At 36.9% G+C, this 21,098-nt stretch overlaps 3 protein-coding genes across 4 annotated transcripts; all 3 read left to right on the top strand.

Annotated features, from left to right (window-relative positions):
• The first annotated feature begins 3,017 nt into the window (after positions 1 to 3,017).
• On the top strand, positions 3,018 to 8,210 carry LOC135632445 (uncharacterized). The gene is made up of 8 exons (XM_065141039.1): positions 3,018 to 3,256; positions 3,363 to 3,467; positions 4,620 to 4,706; positions 6,779 to 6,829; positions 6,913 to 7,006; positions 7,097 to 7,181; positions 7,280 to 7,458; positions 7,731 to 8,210. Exons 1-7 carry the CDS (start codon positions 3,035 to 3,037, stop codon positions 7,434 to 7,436), a joined length of 801 nt encoding a protein of 266 aa, XP_064997111.1. The 5' UTR covers positions 3,018 to 3,034; the 3' UTR covers positions 7,437 to 7,458; positions 7,731 to 8,210.
• Positions 8,211 to 9,857: 1,647 nt separating this feature from the next.
• On the top strand, positions 9,858 to 10,769 carry LOC135632569 (SKP1-like protein 1A). The gene is made up of 2 exons (XM_065141179.1): positions 9,858 to 10,181; positions 10,596 to 10,769. Exons 1-2 carry the CDS (start codon positions 9,858 to 9,860, stop codon positions 10,767 to 10,769), a joined length of 498 nt encoding a protein of 165 aa, XP_064997251.1.
• A 1,671-nt stretch (positions 10,770 to 12,440) lies between these two features.
• Positions 12,441 to 20,181, top strand: LOC135580961 (cell division control protein 2 homolog). Of its 2 annotated transcripts, none has more exons than XM_065141456.1 (9): positions 12,441 to 12,531; positions 12,848 to 12,880; positions 12,976 to 13,160; positions 17,027 to 17,147; positions 18,228 to 18,401; positions 18,752 to 18,915; positions 19,017 to 19,104; positions 19,385 to 19,438; positions 19,873 to 20,181. In XM_065141456.1, the coding sequence occupies exons 2-9, from the start codon at positions 12,872 to 12,874 to the stop codon at positions 19,960 to 19,962; spliced, it is 885 nt and encodes a 294-aa protein (XP_064997528.1). In that variant the 5' UTR covers positions 12,441 to 12,531; positions 12,848 to 12,871; the 3' UTR covers positions 19,963 to 20,181. The 2 variants fall into 2 exon arrangements, with proteins under 2 accessions (XP_064997528.1, XP_064997529.1); XM_065141457.1 differs by lacking the exon at positions 12,441 to 12,531 and adding an exon at positions 12,594 to 12,748.
• Positions 20,182 to 21,098: the final 917 nt, after the last annotated feature.

Here is a 21,098-nt window from a genome sequence, read left to right as displayed (position 1 = left end):
ATTTCTAACTTAAAAATCCTATCATAATATTTTTTTTTTTTAGATAAATTTGAACTGTTTTATATATATATTAGATGTATCGCTCCGTACGTTGGTATCATGACATACCGAGTCGATATAATACGAGACTAAAAACTTTGATGTCAACAACTTAATTGATTTACAAGTCAAGAAAATATTGGTTCTTTAAATTTTAAGAGAACATTTTTCTTACATCATATATGAAATGGACATACTATTAGACCAATTAATGTAGTTTCAATAGTAGTTTTTGTTATGATAGTGTATAGAAAGTGTTTATTATCCGAAAATACTATCATGTCACATATTAGTCTTCATTTAATCATGTGATTCATACCAACATAGAAATCATGTGATCAAGATAACACCATGTTATTCGATCCCCCACTTCGAGCAGGAAGTACACGAGCCATGTGATCGATCTGAGAAGACAAAGAGACCACAAGAAACATAATTCATTGTCCGGATAAACAAATTGAAGCCACGAGAGAGACAGCATGGAACTCCGCAAGTTGTGGATGAGGCGACAGCCCTCACACCCGCAAGCATTTACCTTCTTCCTCGCATTAAGGGAATCTCAAAAGAATGTTCGTCTCAGGCTTCCGAGACGAGCATGGAGATGGACGTCAACTTTGGTCCGTTGTTGTTGCCTGCGCTTATCATCAGCTACATCTTCGCTGCAACCGAAGGCTTCGCGCCATCAGGGTGGACGAAGGGCTTCGCACTTCTTATGGTGGCAGTGACGCCACCGGAACTACGGGCGAGAGAGTGCATCTCGTCAGGTGTTCGACGTATTGCATCGCCTATTCACCATCAGCGGCGGAGACTACTTGGAGCCGAGTCTCATTCTTTATGAATGCGCTGATACCACAACTAATAATGACAGGTCCAATAATGATTCAACTACGAAGGAAAGATTATATGGATCTTTTCTTGGTGTCGAACTTTATGTAAGGCAATAAAAGTCATCAACTAAATGTTCTGCGCCTTTGAGATTTCAAGCAAAGATTGAATGCAGATTGGCTGCAAGTTAGACACTAAATATCTCATTTCTTACGTATAAAATGCAGACAGTAAATGACCTAAGAACTCGTACGTGCCTTTAGGCTTTGGCTAGCATCTAGCTTTTCTTCCCAAGGCTATATTGTAGCTCTAGGATCTTGAGTGGAGTACCACTGCGTTTTATGGATTACTGTGCAGTAAAGTACCAATAATGCATTCAAGTATACACACAGTGACATATGATCCAAACACTAAGTCTCTTCTCTCTCTTCTCCCTAGATTATCGCGTTCTTTTCACTGCCCCCATTAGAGGTGGGTTTGCGCCAATCTTTCCCTGCGAAGGTGCTTCCCTTTTCTTCCACAATGAAACCCAGCGTAAGCAGCAGCTTTCTCTGAGTAAATACAGCACACCTTTTGCAGCTTGTCATCAGGCAAATCTAATAGCCCAACAGCGACAGCAGCTCATCATCCATCATTTCTTGGCCTCTATATCATGTGGCACTTGGCAACGGATGAGAGACATGAGGCCGCTCAGCAATGAGGGCTACTCTGGGGCAGGGGATGAGCTCGGTCTCCGCAAGCAGTGGGAGGTCGACTAGGTGCGAGGAGCTGCTCTTCTTAATGAAGGAGAAGAGTGCACACTTCACAGAGGACTTGGCTTAAGGAGAAAAGCTTCTTGTAGGATGCTGTTCTTTCTCTCTTTTGGACACTCAAAGGGCTCCCTTCCTATGCTTCCAAACTCCCTCTCCCTCTCTCTCTCTCTCTGATGTCTATTTTGTGTTGGTGCTTTATTTGAAGCCATTGTTACTGTACTAGTGAACTGTCCTGAAGCATATGTAGTAGATTATGGCTTCATAAACCATCATTTTGTTGTTGTTTTGATGTTTTAGCTTCAGTATTCGTAGTAACTTCAGATATGTCTTCATGCATGCATAGGATATGCAGATTGATAATGCATAGGAGTGCATGTATGTACCAATGAAGTACCACTCATAAATGTAGGGTTTGGTCCTATAGAACTATTTACCACAAATTTAATCCAAATAATAATTAAGTTAGGGGTTTGACTAAAACTCCCAAGTACTACTACATTAGATTATATATGTATTGAACAACTATATTGCATTGAACTTATTAGCCCCATCAACCAAGTGACTTTGTTCTTGATGTATTCTTAAACAAACAAAGGTTCAGATACTTACCTTATTTTATAACATGTTATAATAATCCATTTAGGCAGTGCATCAAATGTTTTGATTTGATCAGAAGAATAGGATCACTAAGATAAGATGTAAATTTTATAGCAGTGTATCTAAAATATTTAGATCAATGTCAATAAGTTATTGAGTATATCTATATCTTACTTTTATGTTAAGAAAAGAATAAATTAGAACATGAAGAAGAAAATACAAAGGATGAGTTGGATAATATGTGCTTTGATAAATATCTGATTTTTAAAATTTTACAAAAAAGTAAAATAACCTAAAAATTATGGGTATGTACATCAAGAGCATTATAGTCAATTCAAAAAATATTTTTAAAAATAAAAAAAGGAACAAAATCCAAGAAGATAATTATTCTTCCATAAAAAAATTGTTGATATATTATTTAAATTTTTAATTGATCAGAAACCATTACATTTTGACTTTTCTTGGTTTTTATAATTTTGACTAAAAAGTTCTGATATGTAATGAAACTTATGAACTTGCTGGGAAAAAAGGTGAGCATGACTTTTCTTAGATTTATTTCAGTTAGAAAATTGTATAGATAAACAAATAAAAAATGACAAAAAATTAGAATTACAATTAGGAAATGATATTGAATTTTAATTCACAATAAAACTCTTACCGGATTCGGGTTGGATATGAATTTACCTGATACATGTCATCTGGGTTGGGTTCGGACTTTGGGTGTGGATGTTGTATGGATCCGACCCAAATCCTACCTGACGACATAACCCTGGAGATGACTGCACCCGAGTCCATTACCCAAGTCCGATCGACCTCCTTCGATGAGTGGCGGAAGCGGGCGCAGCGACGATGACCCGACGGAGGAGGAGGACGACAATGAGGACGACGATGCCGCTTCCGCCTCAAGTTCGCTGGTCCCATCACCAACAGCAAGCGCGAGCGCGGGGGCGAGCTCCCCCCGCACCATGACCACTATCTCTCGCCATTACTTCGGAGGTGATTCCTCCGCCGACGACCATGTTTTCTTCATCGATATTATCGAGGTAAGCAATTGACCAATCAACTATTGCCTCTTAAATAACGACCATACAATTATTGCCGGAAAAGATTAGCTTCTACTTCTACCGTAATTGTGGGTTAACCCCGCAGAATATGCGAGAAGACTACGGGATGTTCGTCTGGCCGTGCAGCAAAGTTCTTGCCGAGTACATATGGCAGCATAAATCGCGGTTCTCTGGCATCTCAGTTGTTGAGGTCCTCTTACCATTACAGTTTTTTTATTCTTTTGGTTTTTGAGAATTATTTGCTCAAATTAATTTATCTTCCAACTAGTATACTCTCCCTGCATCCTGTTTTCCTCGTTTGCTGCTGAGGTACCTAAGTAGAAGTTGTCATATTGGTGCACCTCTTGTTGGGCTTAGTGAAATGCTTCATGGCATTATTAGGTTTTGAACAACTGTTATATTCTAAAAAGATTTTATTTGGAAGGTTAACTTGTCAGATTTTAGATACACTTCTTGCTAGTATTTTAGTTCCTTGACTCACTTGGATTAAAAGGATGATGCCATTTTGAGCTAAAAGTTGAGATTAGGAGAATATGGAGTGTAACCAATACTTTTGTCTTGAAGAAGTAACAAAATTTTTAATATGTTGGTAACTAGAAGTTTAAATATCTCGGAATTAGATTATTTCCTCTTTTATTCTTGAATCACAAGTTAGTTATGTTTTTCCTAAAATTTATGATGACCAGAAAGAATAATTTATTTTCGGTTATTAATGTTAGAAACTGTACATTGTATCCAATTTGCATAGCCACTTTAGTGCTACTGCTTGCCCCAATTAGTATCTTTTGGTGCAAACTTGTTCTTTCTTTGTTCTTTGCCTGAGGACTGCAAAATATTATATGTTTTCATCAATATATGTATCTTATACTTTTTTTATAACCCCCAACAACTGAGTTCTGCACATTAAGTCTGTCGTTCGGTTAGTAGAATATAAATAAACCTTAAGAGAATGTTGTTGGTCATCGATATCATGTTTCATTTTTGAAGAAAACTCATCTGTGTTCACTGTTCATCAATGGAGACTACAAACAATGGCTGCTGAACTGATAAGCATTGACTATTTTGGCAGGAATATACAATAAGATCTGCAACCTACATGCTTTGTAGGTAATAAATTATTGATAAATAATCACACAACCTATCTTCTCTTTCCATGTAATAAGTAGCTAATTTTTTGTTCTGGTATTTGAGTTAGTCTTTTGATGTTGGAGCTATATCCAGAACTTATTTTTTATCAGAGATAGCCAGAAAAGTTTGTGATAGTATTTTACGCCATAACTGATTGTTTCATCATGTCATTTTGTTTGTTGACCTTTTGATATTTTTCTTCAATACTTTGCAGTTAGGTGCCGGAACATCATTGCCTGGGTTGGTAGCAGCCAAAGTAGGGGCAAATGTCATCTTAACAGATAATTCATACCAAGCAGAGGTTTAGATTTTCCTTTATTGATATTTCCATGGGCAAAACACATAAGTAGCAGCCCAGCTCCTTTCTCTCTGGTCCATTTTATCATTTTATCAAGAAAATGTTTTGGAAATGCCACATTACTAATTGCAATAATTTGGTGGTAAGATTACTTCACGTGGAAATAATAGTTACATGGTTTTGAGTAAAAAAATTAAAGAAAAAGAAAATAGACACTCACTTTTTTAGAGGTTTCAATTTATCCATTAATTCAGTATTATACCTAGAGATACTCTCCTCTTTTGTAACAAACGTTCAGTTCCGTTTTGTAGTCTAATATAAGCATTAATATTTAACTATATTCTTCTGCTTGACTGGGGCCTATTTAGGTTTAGTTGCTGCAGATGACATACATGTCTAGTGTGTGTAAACACTAATCAGTTAACTAGAATATTTCTCAAAGGGTTCTCAGGTATGCTAAATTTATGTCATTTGTGAAATACTATAAAAGCCACATGTTAACCTTTTAAGAATTGTTTTCCATAGCAATCCTCTTATGAAATCTTCAAGATAATTTAGCTTCCAAACTCACAAATGGGTATATATTCGGGATTGATATCTGATGTGCTCATGGTGACCATGGATTTCAAAAACAAGATGGATCAAATCAAATCTGACAATAAAATAGCCTGCAGTTATGAAAGGAAACAAAATACTGCAAACTGAACCTAGAAAGATTGAGCTGCTGTACTTCCACTTCATGGCAATAAGGAACCAAGACTATTCTTAGATCATCGCTGAGATTTTATAGAAATGAGACTTAAGAATAAGAAGGTGGCTTTCTTATTCATGCACTTTTCACTTGCTGAAACTCAAGGTTGTGATGATGATAAAAAGAATTTAGATATTATTCCATGGTCAAGCCTTCTGTGAGAGAGTAAATGGTATTTGGCCATTGTGATCAATATTTGGAGAACTTTATAAAGTAAGAGCTTGTTAAGTAGCAGGGGAGGCTTGCAGGCAGAGAATTCATTAACTGGGTGCCTTTGATCAAGAAAATTTCAGATGGGTATACCTTTATAGAGCAGAAGTTAACCACTGAAAAAAGATGAGCTTTATTTATGGGAGTCGTTAAGGAACACTTGAACTAGAAAGGAGTAACTGGAAACTGTAAACTGAGAGCTTATGAATATGGAACTAGTTTTATGCTTCAGTTATTCTCATTAATAATTCCACACTAATTGATCTCTGTGTGACCATACTGAAAACTATGTTATTGGTGGTTTATGACCTGATAGTGTTAGAGGAACAACAAGTTGTTAAATATATTGATGGTCAACCAGTTGATCCAAGATGTTCCAAGCTATAAGCTTGATGGGCTGTGTTTGAGGCTTTCAAGTGTTCCCTGCTACGGTAAAGATTTAAGATCAGGGACACCTACGATCGAGTCTCTGATGATATTAAACATTATAATTGACAGACCTCAGTTCTTACAAGCATGCTTCAAGTAAAGCATCTTATATTGTGCCTTCCATGATAAGGTGAAAATGAAGTTCTCTCCAATTTGAGAAAAGGATGATGCAACATTGATTGTATTTGATGTCAGGGAGACTATAGGAGTGGCAAAATTTTTCAAATGACTTTTAGCATTGCACGTGAGACCAAATCCAAGAAGCTTATATAGTGGTACCCTTCCTGTATCCACAAGTCCTTTTGTCCCATGTTGTTTTAGTGCCAAACTACATTCTGTTTATCTTCAAAATCCTGCTTTTAGTAAATTTTGCTACATGACAAAATAAAATTTCTTTTCTCCAGGTCACTAAACAGGAAGCACAACTAAATTTTGCTACACTTTCTTCATTTTTGTTGCTTGGATTTTCTTAGATTTATTAGGAACATCCGATACTAAGATTATGAAATACATTTTTGGCTTTTAGTGTCTAGCAAGAAGACGAGGATAATAATTCAGCTACAGAATTTATGTTCACTCATATTTTCCTGTTTATATAACTTAATTATCATTGTCAATGCATCAACACTATTTGGTTATTTCTTTTGTATACAGTTTTTCTGATTGTGATGATGGGGGCTTGCAGGTCCTGGACAATATGAAAAGGATATGTGATTTCAACAAACTCAACTGTGAAGTAAATTTTAATCTCATAATCACCTTTTATGTGGTAATGGTTCTTTAATTTGCTATCGAAATGTTTTTTTGTTATGTCTGAAGATATTGGGCCTCACATGGGGGGAGTGGGACGAGCCTATGTTTAATTTGCATCCTCAGATAGTGCTTGGAGCTGATGTTCTTTATGATTCAACTGGTAGGAATATGATTGAGCGCACTAAAAGCAGTTGGCTTCTTTAAATTTTGCTTAGTACATTTGAAATATATATGGCACTGTCTTCTGAAGACTTTGATGACCTCTTTGCGACGGTGGCTTTTCTTCTGGAAAATTCTCCTGGATCAGTGTTTATGACAACGTACCACAATCGAAGGTTTTGGCCTCATCTTTCTGTGTTGCTAAATTTTGCATGGAGGTGTGTTTATAGGACAACATACTGTAGTAACTGACAATGAATATTTTCATGTACAGTGGTCATCACTTAATTGAGTTTTTGATGGTGAAATGGGGATTGAAATGTTCAAAACTTCTCGATGGCTACTCTTTCATGCCACCATGCAAAGCTTGTTCACTCCAGGGCAATATCCAGTTAGTTGAGATTACCTTGGACAAGCAGTTCTCCAGATGACGATAGGCAGCTGGCAGTCCAGGTGAACTTTAAGGAAAAAAAATGTCATTTTTGATATCATTGCCTATTTATATCCCGTCCATTTTAAGTTATAACAGCTGATTTTTAAGGGAAAAAAGCCATTTTCCATATCGTTGCCTATTTATATCCCATCCATTTTTAAGTTATAACAAATGTTTTTTAAGGAAAGAAAAGCCATTTTTGACATCATTGCCTATTTGTATTCCATCCATTTTAAGTTATAACATTTGCTTAAAATTCTGCTTAATTTGTTGACAAACCAATCTCATCCAGCACCAATTGGAGAATGATCAACTTGGTTGAAAATGACCGGTAGTTGACATGCTGGGCAAAAGCTCCCCAAGGACCCCATTTTCTCAGGCCAGAATGTTCTATTAACAATATCATCAAGAGAAATCCTCTACAAAGACTGCTCATGCATGCCCTAAGATTTCTTTTCACCATGAAGCAAGGAAGATCGAGGCATTCTTATGTGCAGGCTACAATGTGTGTTCTACCTCGAACCAGTGTGTCAGTGCATCTTCCATAGTTTTCCTTTTTTTTTTGTTCTTTTTTTTAGGTCTTTTGTTGCGATAAATAATGTACGTGTTCTTTTCAATTAGTTGTCTACATCAAATTTTTAAAAAAAAGTCTGTGTCTGAGATAGGTCATTTTTATTATTTGTTGAATTTTTAGGTTATTATTATTATCAGTAGCACGGAGTTACAAGTAACACAAATCGTTGTTACTATCTATCACCTGAGATTTTGTAATATGATTTAGGACATGTGGTACATATGTATTGTAACCAGAGTCCAACCGAAGCTTATTCTGATCTAAATTAATTTGAGGGCTAATTATATATTATTTTTTATAATTAATTATCTTTAGTATGTTAATTTTTATATTTTAAAAAATTACATTCTCATCAAATTCCCAAAGGACCCTATGAGAATTTAGAAGTTTGATAATTTAAAAGTTTGATGGTTTGATAGAGAAAAAAAAATCGAATAAAATAATTTTGAATATAGATTTATTAGTAAAATTTTTTTATTTTACTCAAGTTGGTGAAGAGCAATGACATGATATGTGCGTCATGGTGGAAAAATATAGTTACCTATATTACCTGATAAACCTATCTAATATTTAAATTATTTCACATGTTTTTTCTTACTTTGTTCAAGTCAACAAATAATTTGAAATAAAAAATAAAACATCTAGGTTTATTTATCATAAATCATTAGTTTTACTAACATAAACATGAAAACAAAAGATAAAATATATTTTAAATATTTTAATTATTAGTGGTAGACGATAATATAGTTTTGGGATGTATGTGAGTGTTATGGATGAAGAGAGCAATGGTAAGAGGTGAGGGCCGCTCTATATTTGTGTTGATGCCGTTGCATTTGTCAAGTGACCCTCACCTATCATCGCTCTATATCTACATCGATGTCAACGTAGTTGTCAAGCAGTGAAATGGTCGCTTAGTATCTGCGTCAACCGTTGATGTAAATACAAAACAATGAAAGGGTTGTTCGGTAATTATATTGACGTTAACGCATATGTAGAGTGACCATCATTTACAAACATTCATAACAGTCATCCGTGACTTCAACGATGTTGTTGTCCATCATCATCGTCTAGAACATTAAAATTATATTTTTATCAATGATATTAAAATAAATAAGCTTAAATATTTTATTTTGTAATTATAGGATGTTAATGTAATTTTTTAAAATATAAAGATTAAGATATAATTAACTGCCACGTAAACTATAATCTGAATGACGTGTCAGATAAGGTTGACTTGAATAGGCGGGCTTGATTCGGAGACAATTGAGTTGTGTTACACGTCCCGTTAGATCTAATAGACACAAACATAAACATACGGAGTAGATGTTTCTTTTGTTTACTAACATCACTGTTTAGGTAGATTGATTCATACTAATTAGTTTTATGAGGTGACGACATCAACTCTTATGCACGTAATATTGATTGTATCAGAGGCATCATTCCTACTATGGTGATTAATTGTAACTAATTATTTTAGTTACTGTTCTTGTTCGTTGTCATTCTTTTAATTCTGTCTTCTCTGACAGTTCCTTTCTTCTTGATTCCAGAGAGATAGAAGGCATCAAGAAAGATATCTATCAGCAAGGAATTAATTGCATTGGTCGCCATCGCGGGTCCCACAATTACCGACGCGAGGCCCACAGACGTAGGCCACTGCGAAGAGTGTTTTCCGCGGTCGGTGCCTCCGACAAGACAGGAAATTAGCTCATGAAATCATGTAGATCACGAAAAGCCGCTACAAATACTGCGACCGCTCCTCCGTCCTGCCAACTCCATCCTCTCTCTCTCTCTCTCGTTCGTTTCACAGCGCGCTCTGGCGATTCTTTCCGCTTGTCGTTCTCGGCCATGGCTTCCGGTGACAACGGGAGGAAGATAGTGAAGCTGCGGGGCTCCGACGGCATTCTGTTCGAGGTGGATGAAGGCGTGGCCCGGCAGTACTCGCAGTCGATCGGAAACCCCATCGAGGACGACTGCGCCACCGGCGTCATTCCCATCTACAATGTCACCGGCCGCATCCTCCGCATGCTCCTCGAGTACATGGAAAATCACGCGAACGCCACGAACAACGGCGTCTTCGGTGGTCCTGACCCCGTCCTCGCCCAAAGGCTCAAGAAGCGGGACGCCGAATTCATCAACGCGGACAACGACACCCTCTTCGACCTCCTCGAGGTAAGGGCAGAAACAAGAACAAGAAGAAGAAAGAAAATAAACCCTTCTTCTTCATCGTTCTTTACCAACTTTCTTTAGTGATGATCGATTCTTTTGGTTGTGTTAATGCTTCTACTTCTCATCGTCTTTCTGATGATGATCGCTTGAACGAAACATTCAGCTAATCTTATCAACTGACTCAGGTTACAACGACATGGTTCATATCAACAAGCTTCTTAATTTGGTACGTGAAGGATCACGCATGCATCGGCTTAATACCACAATACATGTTAATATCACGTTAATCACCTCACACTGTTTCCCACTACTTGAGTGCTATAATGCCATCGTCATTGTGCATTCCATTATGTGCACATAAAGACCTTTGCTTCTGCTGCTGGTCTATTAACTTTGTTCTTCTTCTGGCATCCTCAGGCAGCGGATTATTTCAACGTAAGCAGTCTGTTGGAGCTGACCGTCAAAACCATTGCTGGTAAGATGAAAGGCAAAACGCCCGAAGAGATCCGCGACACCTTCGACATTGTTTGTGACTACACACCGGAGGAAGAGCAGGAGGTGCGACGGCAGCACTTCTGGGCGTTTCACTGAAGCTGCTTTGTCACGGATGCAGCAACTTCGTTAGGCTTTTCATGTCCTTTGTAGCTTCTTTGGTAGATCATACAAATGGCTTAATACATCTGAGTGTTGACCGGACGCTGCTACAAGCAGACTTACGATTCCAAATGTCATACTGTGATCAGGACATTTTAAGAGGACTAATCACCTAAAGAGTAATGCAAGTGTGACCTCGAGCTTCTCTACGAGGGGCCACAGTCGTAACTCAATGTATTAAATCTTTCGAGCACGTAACTCAATGTATTAAATCTTAAAAATATTAAAAAAATTATTTCATACTTTATCCTATTGATCATCAGATAGTTTCATTTAATTTTTTATTTATTATTATTTTACATTTGTTAGATGGAATAGTGAAGAGTTTATTGAAACTAAGTGATAAGTCTATGATATTTACATAAATGTCAGGGATGGAGTGATAATGACAGCAAGTGGAGGTAGCAAATGATGTTGCCTTTAACTATACTTAAGATGAGCATCAAGAGACCGGATAGATGATAAGGTATATTTCGAGTTTGGACTCACGTCACGCCATAGCCAAGTCAATAAGAGAAACACACCCATGCGTCGAGCGAGCAATCGTATCAAGACGCCACTCGATATGTCCTGTCACGATAAGCCCGGGACGCCAACCGCACAAAGGTATCATCTCATCCCTCGAGGATCGGTCGCCACGTCAAACCTGCGTACGATCGACCCTCATACGACGACCATCCTGGTAAGCCCATGACCGACATCTGACCAGAAGAAAAAAAAAATAAAAAGGAGACAGAAAACAGAACCCCACAGACTTACTTACCGAGGGGCCATAGTCGATTACCACTCGACATTGCCTTTCGTGCAGGAAAGCAACAACGTCCGAGGCGAGGCCATCTCAATCGATAGATGTGTCCTTCCTCTCCACATACCAATCAACATCACAATCACTTTTTTGTTATTTACTATCTCATTTTAAAAACTTTTAATAATATCCCTCCGTAAATGAATATATATATATATATATATATATATATATATATATATATATATATAAATCTTCAATCCTATTTTAAAAAAATATTTAATTTTCCTAAGATATACAAGTGGAATAAATGCCTTTGTAAGACAATTAAGATTGGGATCGTAAAAATAAGGATATAATTAGTAAATAAAGGGCTTTCTACTTTCTAATATAACTATAAGATTCGGACGATTAAAACAAGACGCTATGGAAATAAAAGATATGATTAGTAATTGAGAGTATAAAAGTAATAAAATTATATTTTATTATTTTTTAATAAGATTATCGATAGTATGAAGTTGCCAATAACCAATTTCTCTCACTAGTAAAAAAAGGATTATTGGTGTTACGCACAAATATCACCATGCGCCTTGCTCTACGAACTTTTTAGCCCTGGGGCCTACAACAGACCGTTTCACTCGTTAGGTACGATCCCGGTGTCATTTGGGTAGGTCCAAGAAAGGCTGCCACGAGACTCGGCTTGACGCCCCAAAACCAATTCATATTCTTAGAAGATACCCTCATCCTACCGTCGCTTAAGTGGATTACATGGGCCCCACTTGCTTCTCCCGCCACGTCACAATGAAGCTCCCCATTTTTTTATCGCGACGATACCCCATAAAAGGTTTCTTCTCCCTTACGCGCGCACTCCCAGTGCTGACTTCCTCTACCTCTCGGCGACGCTCGCGTCTCCATTGCTCTGGCTCCCCTCACGGCGAAACCCTAGCTCTTGAGGTCGGTTGACCACGTCCTCCCTCCATGTCCGATCTCGTTCTCGCATTCTCTCTCGCTGTTTCTTTTTCGATGCCTCTTTGTCGTCGTTAGCTTGGTTGTTTGCATTGGCGTGGAAAATCATGCGTTTCGATTCCTCGCTTAGGGTTCTTAATCGGCCGGATTAAGTTTCTGTTGCGCCCTCTCCGCCGTTCTGATTGAGACTTCATGATCGAATCGAGTGAGGGCTTCGCGTGCTTGGGTTAATTTTTGTCGTTGGATTTGAAGTTTTTTCACGTCGCTGCTTGATTTGATGGGATAACTGTTCTTATACCCACAGGCTACGACGTGATTTGCGCTTGACATGGACCAGGTGAGCAAGCACTGACCGGCTTACTGTTTTCTGCATTCTTATTCTCGGTAAGCGAAGGTTTTTGGGTGGTAATGCGGTGCCAATATTGATCTCAGTATGAAAAGGTGGAGAAGATCGGCGAAGGGACATATGGAGTGGTGTACAAGGCTCGGGACCGTCTAACCAATGAGATGATTGCCCTCAAGAAGATTCGGCTTGAGCGGGAAGATTTGGGGGTCCCCGGCACCGCCATCCGAGAGGTCTCACTTTTGAAGGAGATGAAGCATGACAACATAGTCAGGTTATGCTCGCCAAAGTGCGAAAATCTTGACTTCTGTCGGTCTGTGTAGCAGACACATCTTCGATTGATCTCTTCATAGATTTAGTATCATGTTTCTTCATTGAATTTAGGAATTTAGTTAATCTAAATATAGTTACTGAGGATAAATCACTATAGTCAGGTTATGCTGACCTAATTGAGACAGCAGATGCATCATTGATTGATCTCTTTGTAGATCTAGTATCACGTCCCTTCATTGAATTCACACTTAAGAATTTAGTTAATCTGAATATAGGTAGTGAGATCAAATCATCCTTAGCCAGGTTACGCTGACCAAATTGAGAAAATTCTTAACTTCTGCTGGTCTTATTGAATGAGATATGATTGTTACAAAACTCGAGAAAATGTAATTCTTAGCTTCACAATATATTTTAATCATAAGACTCAATTGATGTCATTGTATGAGATTATGCCAAAACTCAAAACTGGTCATGGGAGTTGCTTAATGAAAGTCTTTCTTGGAATTACCCTTGTTTGTGGCATGTTCATCATGAAATTCGTGCTATAAATTATTGTAATACTTATTTTTCATTGGTGCCAAATCTTGTTAAATATCTGCTTTCTGTTATTGGCAGTGCATGGTGGGAAATATTCCTTGGTGGTTTAGCCATATCATTGCTTTGTCACTTTTGGCAATGCATTACAATTTTATTGGGTGATCCAAGTTTGCAAATTAATTGTGCTGAATTCCAAGGATTCAGAATGTGAAGTTTATGATATTGATATTTTCCTAGGATTTTTTCGTGTCCACAATCTTTGATATGATTTAGTGAAATATTTATTTGAAAAACCCAAGAAAATTAGAGTATCATGAACTTGCAGTGCAAATCATGTGACATAAGTAGCCCATTTGCAACCTCTCTTTTATCCCAACCCAACATAAAACTATATGCAATGGCTCCATGGCAACAATGAACACGCTGCATGTATCCTAGATTCTTGACCACGCATGGTAGAAATCAGCCCAATTGACAAGTCAACTTGAATGGACTCAGTCAAATTTGTAAACTAGATATAACAAATGTCTATGTAGGTGTCGAAGTCATTCTTGGGGCTGATTTGGGTAACTGTCCCTTTCTTCTCTCCACCAATGTTAGCTGAGCAATAAAAGCACATCCAACTTAGGGAATAGGTTTGTTTGGATCCTTGGCATGGTCAGCCAAGCCTCCTCCTTGATCAGCTTTGTCAAGGTCATAAATCCTCTCATGATGGTGACAGTGATCCAATGATCATGAATGAATGCGTCATGATATACCCAACTCGCATGTTATCCTATGTAGGCAATGCTGCAAAATCTTAGGAGAAGTGGCACTTGCACTAGAGTTAGTCATTGCTGAAGAAGAAGACAGTGAACAAGGGCAACAATGTGGTGTCCTATGACTATGGTGACCACCCACAAGATGAACTGCGAATTAGAGGTGCACATCTTCCACAACCAAATCTGTTGCAATGGCCAGCTTTGCACCCTATTGATAGACTCTAGTGGCTGCACCAGTGTCTTCTCTGAAGATGTGTAAATTGAAGTTAGAGATTAAGCCACACTGAATCAAACAAGGTTGCATGGGCGATGAATGAACAACACTGATCTCAGGCGCATGAAAGGTGCTTGGTCACCAATTCAATTGAAGGTTTAGTGAATCAGGCAGGTGCAATATGATGTTATCAGAAGCTTATGGCTTTATGATAGTGTGGTGGTGGCATCTTAGTGCCATACCTTGATTAGGCATGAGTATTCCCAAACTTAGTGACAAGATACCATATAATGAAAGCAATCAATGGCAGGCATAATAGCAAGAAGACTTGAGCAGATTTGCGATAAACTTTGGTACCAGATTAATTCAGATAAGAGCTAAGATTTGGGAGTAACAGATTTTGACTTATAGTTGAGTCGGAATTGGTTAGCATTTTTTAAAGGATTTTTGGTGAATTTATGTCTTAACTTTGATTTGTAATACATATATCATCCCACATTAGGCATACTTGGGACTTTCTCTTTGGTCTGATTGCTGAGTACTGAAGAAATCTTGCAAACTTTTGTATTAGATAAGTGACTCATGTAGAAAATTTAATGTTATAGTTATTTAAAAAAAAGAAAACTTTTTTCCTGCCTTGCCTACTTTTTTTTTCCTGTAATTCATATGTTCTCTTTTCTTTATTCATCACCTTTACAAGATATTTATAACTATAAACCAACAAGATTAGGAAAAAAATTGTTTCACCATTGATAATCCTTGTCCACTAAGATTTACCATTTGTCTTCTTTTTGTAAATACTGGCAACAAAAGTAGTAACTTATCACAAGGTCTAAGCTTTTGGATCTTGAAACTTGTGGCAGACACAAATGAAATAGAAACTCACTGAAAGCTCTTCTCTGAGATCATATTCTGTGGCTGCTAAAACATAAACATCTTTCCTCGTACAAGCCTGCAGAACAAATAAATTAAATATTCGTCAGCAAATCTATATAGTTGCAGTTGAAGACAAAGAAGCATGCTGTCCCATAGAGTTTGCAATCTTTTCTCACATTTGGGTATTCCTCAGCTTGATCAGAGCACCTCTTCACACTTTTCGTGCATCATATGGTTTTATTGTATGTTCAGACAGTTCTCTTTAACACCAATTCACTTAGTTATTAGTTTCTTGGAAATCTTCTTCTCCACCTCAAGTTGGAGTCCTGTATGATAATATATTATCATCTCAATCATTTTAGCTGTTAAGAAAACCCAACTAACGATGTGATTGTGATTTCAATTGTGCTAGTTTAACAATGTTAAGTTGAAGAATGCTTTAGATTATATCTGTGCACAATATTATTAATGTGGACATCTAAAATTCATGAAACAGATATTAATCTCTAATTCTCTAATTTTAAGTGACTGCATAGTTTTAAAACAGCAATAATATTTGAAGATGTGAAATTAGAAGTTACTGCTCTGGTCGTTGCAGCATCAGTAGATATGATAGTGAATTGTTGGATGAACCTTATCTGTATGAAACTAACCTGTTCATACTCTATTTTGAGCTTCTTCAGCAAGTAACTTTACAATCTTTACTTCTGGATTTGTTATATTAGACACTCTTTACCTGGAGATCAATATATGAGGCAAGATTTCTTGTTTAAAATTCAATGCCAAATTCTTTCTGGAGCAAGATATTTTTAAGGTATACTAGGAATCTTGATGTATTTTTTGACATTTAAGCTTTGACTGGAGTGATTATCCTACTTCTAGTGTCTACATTTGTCATCATTTAAAATGATCAAATATTAGTTTTATGAACTATGTGAGTATATTAAGTGTGGGCCCTATGCACACTCCAAGAAATATCTTAGTGAATTTTTAAACTGTCCCTTCTGTTTCTTCCATCCTAGGCTTTCTCAATTGAAATTATATAGAACATCATATTGATACATCTATAGGTCCATCAGAATTGTGTTTCTACCCTAAAAACGGTCTCTTTGAACAATATCATGTGTTCATGTCACAGCAGTTCAATATGTCTGATGGTGGGCCATGTTACTTCTGGCAATAACAATTAACAATAATATAAATCAGTATGTGAAAATAATAGCTGAACTTCCAATAAGACACTAATATATTAAATATTGGTCTCACCATATACACATTGTTCATGATCCATATAAGAACTCGACCATGTCATAGTGTTAGGCCTGTGTTATTTCATCTTTCATTCTGGATTGAATGTATATCAGTGATGGCATGAATTCTTGTATTATCCTTTATATGCAACAAAAAACTATTCTTTCTGGGTTATTATTCTGTGACATTACAAGACCATATGAGAATTTAGCTGCTTTCTGATAGCAGGTTACATGACGTAGTGCACAGTGAGAAAAGTATATACCTAGTTTTTGAGTATATGGACATGGACTTGAAGAAGCACATGGATTCCCATCCAGAATTTTTTAAAGATACACATTTAATAAAAGTGAGGTCCTTACTCCCTTAATATTCATTTGCAAACTGAGAATAATTCACATGTCTGAGGCTTGCACTAGACAAAAATTCATTGATCTCCATGGGCTGTCATCTAATGCACATTATGTATTTTACATGGTTAAGTATTGTTCATTATTTTATATGAATCATCCTTGAATCACTTATATCTTTTACATTCCACTCTGCTCATAATGCAGATGTGAGAATGAGGCACCATTTACTTTTATTAATCAAGCATAACATCTCTTATAATTTTTGTACACATAGGTATTTGTAAAGACATATTTCTCACTTTTGAATTTTGTTCAGCATTTATCTACCTTATTTTAGAAATCCTGTTTATAGTTTCACTTATTGTCTAGTTTTGTGGCTTCAAGATTGACATTATTTCACCCTTAGCAAACTGTGACCAGGGTTGAAGTTATAGAAAGGGCCTTCCTTTTTAAAACATAAGGTTGATCCTCCACAGATACTGCATTAATGAGACCCTAGTTCATTGGGCTGTCTTTTTTTAATGGGTCTGATTTGCTTTATGTTCAAGAAATTTCTTTCAATTATTTATCTTCAAGATAATGTGTTCAGTTTTATTCATTGACTAATTTAGTACATTCAAGGCAGATATAATGTCTTACAATTCTTTGTTATCTTCCCTATTCATTTGTATTTCTTTGCACTTAGGCTCCTTAGGTTGCAAACCTCTACACCTCAAGTAGCATGTCATTATCTGTCTAATTGTCTTGGCTCAGAAATTATTGCCAAGTAACATCATGTATCACCGGCTGACCTTCAAAAATATCTACATGTTAATCTTCATGTCTTATAAGCTAAATGAGCATTGCCTATCTTGTCTCAAATAGGCTTGAATAATGTCGATAACTTGGAAAATAATTTGTGATCTAAATTATAACTGTTAATCAAATAACTAAGAGGGCAGCTTTAAGATATATCATTCATATTTTGGTTGTTTTATGAGTAGATGTGTTTGATCGAGTACCTAAAAGAAACTTATGTTATAGCTGTTTCTATATAGAATCTTCAAGGCTGACAAGTGCTGCTTTTCTTTTTGCAGTCATTTCTCTGCCAAATTTTACGTGGTATTGCATACTGCCATTCTCATAGAGTTCTTCACCGTGATTTGAAACCTCAGAACCTACTGATTGAGAAGCGTACTAATACCCTAAAGCTTGCAGACTTTGGGCTAGCAAGGGCATTTGGTATTCCTATCCGAACATTTACACAGGAGGTAGCTTATCTATGTGATAATGTTTCTTTGCTGCAAATTTATGTTCATTAAGATTTTGAGTCTAGACAATACAAAATGCTTTGGTAGCTCAAGTGAAAGTATGGTTAAAACTATGGTATAGATAAGATCTTTCGAAATCATGAGGTTGGAAAATAAGAGTTCAATCACAGGACATTCTTGTTCATTGTAAGAAAAGGTTGATTGCATACACTTTTCTTTTGCTTAAATTGGTAAGCCACCTTTAGATGATTAATTTGCATCTATAATCTTCATTCTTAAATAATGACTCTGCCTATCATTCTATTGATTCATTTGGAGCTGCCGTTAAATTTACATATTTTTAATTTCAGGTTGTGACCTTGTGGTATAGGGCACCAGAAATTCTCCTTGGGTGTCACCAGTACTCTACCCCTATTGATGTGTGGTCAGTAGGTTGTATTTTTGCAGAAATGGTGAACCAAAAACCACTGTTCCCTGGAGAGTCCGAGATTGATCAATTGCGTACAATTTTCAGGTTTGCATGTTATTGTTACTAAGGTCTCAAGATGGCTTTCCTTTCTGCCATTAAAGTACCAATGTCATCCTTCAATTTTACTTTACCTTGCATTTCCGAAGAGTTTTAGGAACTCCAAATGAAGAAACTTGGCCAGGAGTTACTTCATTCCCTGACTTCAAACCTTCTTTTACCATATGGCATCGTCGGGTATGGAAACTAGAAACTTTCTCTGAACCCTCATGTTTGAGATTGCAAAATTAATAAATGCATGATGCCTCAGAAAATAAATTAAAGACTTGCATCACATCTGCTTTTTTGTATGATCTGAGGCATTCTGTACTTATTCTTGTTGTGCCTTTATGTGTACAAATTAATGAAATATCATGAAACTAAAATGACCATAATGACCTAATGGAATATTTCCTGTTCATGAAACTACAATGACCATAATGACTTATAAGGACCTAATGGAATAAATCCTGTTCAGGATCTGGCAACAGTGGTGCCTACGCTTGAACCAGCAGGAATTGATCTTCTCTCGGTAGGTATTGCTAAGCTTTTTCGTATTGCAACATTTTCTTGGCAACTTCCACGTTTCTTGTATACTACTTATAAATTAGTATTAAAGAAAACAATATGCCCTCCGAATGTTAGCTCTGTCAGTGCACATATTTACTGCACACTAACACGACTATTAACATAGCAGTTGTCTCGAGTCCTTGGGCTATACACATACACCACAGTGTTGATATATCATAGTGGTAGGGTAAGAACCTTGAGTTTGTTGATGTTGCTGTCTTTACTGCCCACTGATAAATGGCATCATCACAAATGAGAATGTCGGTCATCTGACAGAAGTCAGAGACCTATGCCTGTCGAAATATACACTTCAGATTTTTCTCTTTCCTGTTCGCTGGATGTCTGGTCCATTTGTTATGTATACTTCTTCTATGCTAATTCTCTATTGATGCACAGAAAATGCTCTGCTGGGAACCAGGCAAAAGAATCCACGCTCGTGAGGCTCTTCAACACGAGTATCTAAAGGATCTTGGAGCAGTACCATGACTGGAATTTTCAGCCTATCGTGTATGACCTTCAGAAGCTGAAACCATGAGGTCCAAACTCTCCGCTCTGAATGTGTGAAATGTTGTTTGCTTTGTACAGGTATCGTAGTCTTCATAGAATATGTTTGGATCCAAAGCACAATTTTAACTCGGAGTTTGTGCTTGATTCTATCGAAACACCAACTCTCAAAACAGTTTTCAGTTTTCACCAATGTATTGGCCACTGTATCTGATTCGATCTTGCGGGTGGCCAGCATCCGGTAGTACTGCAAATTATAGAAAATGATGGAAGGCTAGAATACCAATTGAATTGAGTGGAAAAGAAATAACGAGAAAAAAGAGAGAGTAAGCTATCAATTTTCCACAGTTGACTCTTAAATAAGAATTTTAGACTACTAGGAGTTTCTAAGCTGCCTGTATTTAGTTAATTAGATGGGTTGATTTGGTAATCATAAGAATAGTTCGATTGAGGCTTTATTGTAGTCCAACTGCTCTCGATCTAGTGGTATGTGTAACCATAACGAATACTCTTTCTATTACAAATACGTTATTTGAGGATAAACCGAAGAAATGAGAATCTCACCAGAAATTTTATGGCTGACAATAAGAACTAAATAAAAAAGAAACATTTTAGATATGATAAGGGGTCGAGATATAGGCCTCGGGCTCTTCTTCTATCGTGTGAGTATACACCCATTGTCCAAAGCGGATGATTTCTTACGAGCTTACTGGCTACACCAATGGTTGACTGATCAAATGGTCTCTTATCAGATTGACGCTAGAAGAGGGGCTCGAGGCCTACACCTCGGTCGAGCAAATTCACTCCCAAGCCATGTAACTTAGTTATAAGCCATTGGCTTCCCTACGGGAGGGAGCAATGATAAGATTATTTAGTTTTATATTGGTTGAAGAGTATGAGAACTAAGGGTTCATAAGTTTTTTATCATCAGAGATATTTTTTAGAGCTCACATATTTTGAAAGGACAAAACCATATTACAAGTACGCTCATCGTTCAAAGTAAATAATTTGTTGTGAGTCTACGGACTACACGAATAGCTAAAAGAAAAAAAAAAGATAGAAAAAGAAGGTAAAAAACAATTAAGGGTTTTACTAAATAATTCTGTTGTGAAAGTTAT

This window comes from Musa acuminata, chromosome BXJ3-3 (genome assembly GCF_036884655.1).
Source record: "Musa acuminata AAA Group cultivar baxijiao chromosome BXJ3-3, Cavendish_Baxijiao_AAA, whole genome shotgun sequence".
NCBI classification, from domain to species: Eukaryota; Viridiplantae; Streptophyta; class Magnoliopsida; order Zingiberales; family Musaceae; genus Musa; species Musa acuminata.
This window is presented reverse-complemented; position numbering and strand designations above follow the sequence as displayed.